Consider the following 6,430-nt stretch of genomic DNA (forward strand, 5'->3'; position numbering starts at 1 on the left):
TGTAACAAATCAATTATGGCAAATAAGCTTCTTTCAACCAATTTGGAACGATTTCTAAGACGGATTAACTCTCCGCTTACGCGTTAAAAGCGCGAAATATATCGCGCGTTAATTGTCCCAAATTGGCCAAAATGGCAATCTTTAAACCCCCGTAACTTTACGAAAAATGATCACAGGTAAAATATCTTTTCAAATTTGAGCTCAGGACAACAATACCTTTCGAATGATATAAAAAAAATTACGTCAAAAATGGCTAGTTAAGAAGTCGAAATTTGTCTGAAGAAAAAAAAACCCACCCCGAGCACAAATATTCCGTTACTTTCGTATCGAAAGTCGGAACAACAACTGTTCTTTAAACGTCCCAAGACGTTTTGGCAAAAAAGGTTACTTAACTATCATACGACCACAAAAGATAAATATACCGACACTTGGTTTTTTCAATTTTACAGCTTCACGCTTTTGCTCTCGATCAAATCATCAGCAATTATAACTCTGTTATTCCAGGTGAATAAATTAAGCATCCCCTCTGCTAAAGTCAAAACAAACAGCACAAAAATTCATCGGCATAAACAGAGCGCGTGCACTGCAAAACAACACAGGCGTACATCTAGGAGGTCCATTACATTTCGCACTAAAACCTCGGAGCCAGTAACGATTGCTATACGTTTAGAAAAGCGGTTATTGCAACTAACTCTGATTAACAATATCGACTATTTTGAAAGTAACTTTGATTAAAAGTATCAACAATTACCCTTAATAATATCTACCATAATCATTACCAGCTATAACTTGCAAATTATTACCAAATTTCAGCAGCTGATTTTCATATCTAGCTGTTTGTTCTTATTTAATACCGATAGATTGTGTCATAATCAGTGCCTGTGTGTGACCTTTGATGCTATAGAAATGCCATACAAGGGATCATACTGTGCCCCTATCAATGATGGATCTTCTCGACACTGGGAGGCAAGGAGAGTCCAGAATTGCGTCGACAGAGCCACGCTGGAAAGGCAAAGTCTGGCACAGGTCAGTACTGAAGCTACCATTTTATAGGTCAACAGTTGTCTAAAAAACTGATCAAATATTAGGTAAATCTTAGGACGGAAAAATATAATTAAAAGTGGTCGAAATTCCGAACATTTTGAGATTTTACGAATAAATTTTTTTTTGAATGGTCTTATGAACAGAGCAAATTTTTTCCAGAAACATTAAACCAATATCTCCGTTATCATACTTCAAAAAATTCTGTTAAATTGCAATTTTAGCTTTTATTTACTCTTCCATAAAAAATTGATATTTATGGTACAAAATATGATGCAACAAACACTTGATCAAATTATCCATTACAGGGGCGGACCTAGACTTTTCTCAAGGGCCGATTTTCAAAAAAGTTCTTAGGTCGACCAAAATGATTTTCGAGCTCTCCCAAAGCATTAAAAAGACCTTGTTTTGGCCAAACCTTCAGCGCCTCAGGCAAACGTTTTGAAAAAACGCCAAAAAAAAGTTTTTTTAGACTTTTTGAAATTGTTGAGCAGAAATTGCGTTTTTTGGCGCGCGCTTCCCCCTCGAAAGTATTTAGCTTCCCATCCGCCAAAAATGGGTTTTTCAAAATAGTACAAAGAGGTTTGTCGGCATTTCTTCACGTTTAAACCCTGGTTGTCAAACTTTTCCAATGTGTCCTTCTTTGGTACTTGATTATGACACTCATTCCTGGCAGACCACCCCCTATTTTTTCCAAACGAGCCTTTGGTGCCAAAATGTACTAAAATTAACCAGGGTAGACTAGGGCCTAAAAACGCAATTTTTTGGTCCTACTCTAAAAAATTGAAAAAATGGCATTTTTTCCAAAAAAAATGCAAGAGGTGCAAATTTAGCTCATATGATCACACCGAAAATGCTGCAGAGATCAAAAACTTTAATGAAAAGTCAACGACCGCTTTCCCACCATTGACAAAACCCTACGTACTCCACTGTTTTACACTCAAAGAATTATTTACTGAGACATTTCGCGTACAGTTTCGCGTACAGTTTCAATAGAAGAGATGTTTGAAGTAAGCCCGGGCCATTATACGTATCACAAGTCGCGACCATTTTAAATAGTATTCAAATACGACTTGAATACTTATACGCACTAAACTAGAGTTAAAAGAATGAAAAGTGATGTGTTGAATTAAAACTGACTTTTCTAAATAAAAATCGAAAAGTGCGGCGAACTCCAAAAGACTTCGATCAGACACAAACTAACAGGTATCTAATTAATAATTAGAAATCCAATGCAGAGAGATAAAACACAAACTACAACATTCCCTAATACAGGAAAAGATTTATATCAGACTACCTGAATGAATTGCCAAGTCACAAACATACCCCTTTCTCCTTTCACCCCGAAATTTGAAACAAAAAGTATTCAATTTACAAAAACACCATGGAATTTACCAGGGGATATACAATTGAAAACGGAGATGAATATGATATCAGAAAACACAGGTTACATACAGTTCACTACAGATATACAGAAAGAGAGATAACAAAATGAGTGTACAATTGGGGGTATGTAAAATAGAAACAAACGAAACATTGGTTGTAATTAAATACTAATGTATAGATTCTAATAATAGCGCTTCGTTATCCCACGAGTGGGGAAAAAAACCTAAACCGTGATGCACGTAACTAAAAAGTAGCAATCTTGGTTGCAAATTTTACTTCACAATTTTTATCCAATGGGTTGTAACTTTAAAAAAATTTTTTCAGGTTGTGTTAAAGTTTTTATGGAAATTGTCTGCCTCGTTTCTAAGTTCTGTGTCAATAACGATTGGTAGGTGGACATAACACGACTAGTTGAGGTTCCAAGGATGGTGGAGCTGTGGTGGAACCATGTGAGATCTCGGCGACCAAAGTTGGTTTGTGCTTAAAACCTCCAAGTGGAGTCAAAACGGCTGACGGCCACTAGGTTTGGAAAGTGATCTGTGCTTGTTTAATTGGGGTGTTGAATGAGGACACAATTGAACTTAGAGGCTCCTCCTCTGATTCCTTCACCAAGTTCACTGCCGCCACTGGAGAATTTTCGTTGATGAGCCTTCTCTCTCCATAAAATTTGGGCGATCCCGGGTTTCTTCTCGGTCTTGAATAGCTACAAGACGGGTTAGCCGGCGCTGGTTCGGCATTTTTTTCTGGCTAGCTCTCGATTGAAATTGGGTTGTCACTTGTTCCCAAAGGGCTTGTTATGGTTCCAGAGGATGTATCGTCGTCGGTGTGATATAATCTTGATGAATTTAAAGAACTTTCAAACATGAAAGGTTGGGAATCTGATTTTACACCGGTATCCGTACCCTCAAAGTCACCCACGGCGTTGTCCCAATGTTCTAAATCTAACAACGACGCTGGTTCTGAAGTGAAAGAAAGGAAACCTTAAGACATATCAACATATGGTTTTCGTCTCTTCGAGGAAGTGGAATCCGAAGGTCTTCTAGAGGAAGACAGTCCATAGATTCTCGATCCAGTCTCTTGTACGGGAAATTCTCTTTCTATTTTCTGCTACATTATCAGTTTTAACATAATTAAAGCAAATATTCCTCTTGCTGGTAAATTTATTTGGAGCTATTGGATTTTTTTGTAAGGCAAGATCTGATTTCCTGAGGATTTGACAGTTATCGAGGGTTATCGTATGTTTAGAATCAGTTCGGACTTTTCCACTAAGTGGTTTGAAGTACGGTTAGCCTTCTTTTCTAATTACAATCTTCCAGAACCATTTATTTTCTTGGGTGAAGGGGCTCGAAATGAGTAATTTACTCCGTTGGGTAGCTCTCATTTTCTTTGTGATCAAGTTTTGTATCTTTGTATCTTGTAGCCCTTCTCTTTGTCGTCATTTGCCCCTCAGTCCTAGGTCCTTTCCTTTGAATGGATCGGATCGACTTCCCTTTATATAAATCAATCGGGTGGGAGACAAGGAATTTCCAAAACAATACGAGACCTATGAAAATGTTTAAAGAAAGGTGTGCATCCAATGAATGGTTGTTTTATCGAATGGAGATTCCAAATGGTTTTATCGATCGCAGAATTTAGGGTCGGCTTGGGCTCGATGAACGACTTTGCCATTATTTTCGCTTTTCATGTATAACATAGACATTTTGTGACTTCATTGTATCTTTATTCTCCCACAGTACACAATTTATTCTTCCCGCTGAAATTCTTAAATTATATTTTTTAAATTAATCTTCTCGCTGAAATAAAACACGACCCATCGTCTTTTCTAATTAACTTAGGAAATCCGTTGTTTGCAGTAATCAATCAAAAAAGAGCGTGTTGTTGATGTAGACGTGTCGCTTACCACTTTTGCCGATGGCAATTTTGAGAATCTATCGATGCATTGTAAAAAGTATTTTGATGCACCCCAGTTTTTACAAAATGGACCGCCGTATTCCATATTTATTTCTTTCTTGAGCTCCATCAAAACCGATAATGTCTGTGTGTTATCCGTTTCCGAATTAGCGTTTCGTTTCTACCGGCTTTTTACATTGCGAGCAAGTTTTGCCGTTGTGGTAAATTTCTCGGTACAAATTTGGCCATCAGATGTTTTTCGGCCATCGCCTTTCTTCCGACTTAACCATTTTGTATTTCATGTAAGAGAGTCACGAAAGGCATTCTGAGAGCTGCTGGGACAGTCTGTTTGTTTTTAATTAATAGGAGTTCCTTCTGTCCCATTGGAATGACTTTACAAAGGCCCCGAACTCATCCAAGGGTTTTCCGTTCTCGACCACTGTCCTGACTTCGGACACGATTTTGTGCTCGTTTATCATCCAACTTATTCATTTGTGGGAACTATGTTCGGTAAATACTAATGGGGACGAAAATAACTTTAAACCTCCCTCGTGTTTTATAGGTAATTTCAAACGACATAGTGTTGTTTTATATTGTCAAATTTGTATGAATTTGTGACATACTGTCGTTTTATGCTGTAAAACTTTAACACAATTTCTTGGTTTTCTAAAATTACTGATAAATTTTGGGAATTAATTCAGGTGTGAAATGCAATTATCTCAGGTTTGCCTTGAGCAATTATGTTCGATAGAGCATGTAAAAATGTTGGAATGAGAAAGAAATCTTTAGATTTGTCTGGAAATAAAAACTGATGAAAATTCAATTTTGAATGATCTAGGGGAAGAGAACTGCTCGTACAGGACTCTGAACTCGAGTGATTTGAGTTGTGTCTCAGACGTAAAATAAATTTTTCGAGAAGAACCACCTTTGGATGTGTAATATTTTTTCATCCTTTCCGACCGTTGGAAGTTTATCATCCAAACTCGTTATAAATTATACACTGTACGCATCCACTGGATTACTTATCAACAAATCGTTCCTCACATTATTCTTCTTTTTACAATCAGTATTTTCAAATAAATTTTCTGTTATCTTGTTAATTGTGGCGGCCAAAAACTCTATGTCGTAATCGGATGGCGGGAGGGCTTTTCCGGAAGGAAGTCTTGATAAAAAGTTAGTAAGTACCAATTCCTTCCCTGGGATTTGCTGAATTTTAAATTTAAAGGCAAAACTCTGCTTACCCAAATGGTCAATCTACTGTGCAGAGTTTTGTTGCATTTATTAGCCTTTAGCGTGGACAGTTAAGATCTATGGTCGGTTGTGATTTCGAAATGTGATCCTTTTAGTTATTTTATAAAATGTTCGGTTGCCCAGACCACTCGGAAAAGTTCTAATTCATGCGTCGAAATATTGTTTTTATGAATTTATAAAAATTTAGATGCAAATGCAATCGTTATCCAGATTTTTCATGCCATTGTTCTAGATTTGATTCTATTCCGCTATGCAAAGCATCCGTTTTTAGTCTTGTTTTTTTCTTGATATCAGAGATATTAGTTTCATTTATGTTAACAATTTGCATTTTTAGTTCTTCATAAACCAAAGTTTGATAATCAGTCAAATAGTAAACTGATTCCTTGTTCAAAAACGTGCGTAAAAAATAAGACAGAATTAAAAGATTTGATACCAATTTCATGGCCTGATTTATTGAACCGAAGAATGATCTTAACTCTGAAATAAATTCCGGGTTCGGAAGATTTTTTTCAATCGTCTTTTTAACCAATGGTATTAGCCCTGTGTCAGAAATCTTAAAGCCTTACCATTCTATATCCTATATCTCTTTGGAAAAAGGCACATTTTCCCCATTTCACTGCCAAATTTTTGCCTCTAGGATATTCAAAATTTTCCACAGGATAGACTTGTGCTCTTTCAACGAATCTTTCGGGGCATAAAGATCACTTCAATGTACCAATATGTGAAAAGTATGATTTTTAGCAGTGCATCCATTGTTACCGTTTTAGCAGTGCACCCGTTGGAAATTGTTTGGGTTGTCTCCGAATCCGTAGAATCCAGTAAAAAACGATACGTTCCATTGGTTTTGCAACCCTTTATAATG

General features: G+C 36.7%; 1 protein-coding gene across 2 annotated transcripts in view; it reads left to right on the forward strand.

Annotated features, from left to right (window-relative positions):
• Positions 1 to 540: 540 nt before the first annotated feature.
• The window catches only part of LOC134854540 (uncharacterized), a 21,978-nt gene continuing 16,088 nt past the window's right edge, over positions 541 to 6,430 (forward strand). For both annotated transcript variants that reach the window (XM_063870836.1, XM_063870837.1), the window contains exon 1: positions 541 to 1,026. In XM_063870836.1, coding sequence (XP_063726906.1) covers positions 907 to 1,026 — 120 coding nt within the window. In that variant the 5' untranslated portion in view covers positions 541 to 906. The remainder of the gene's footprint in view (positions 1,027 to 6,430) is intronic.

Source organism: Symsagittifera roscoffensis, chromosome 9 (genome assembly GCF_963678635.1).
Source record: "Symsagittifera roscoffensis chromosome 9, txSymRosc1.1, whole genome shotgun sequence".
NCBI lineage: Eukaryota > Metazoa > Xenacoelomorpha > Acoela > Convolutidae > Symsagittifera > Symsagittifera roscoffensis.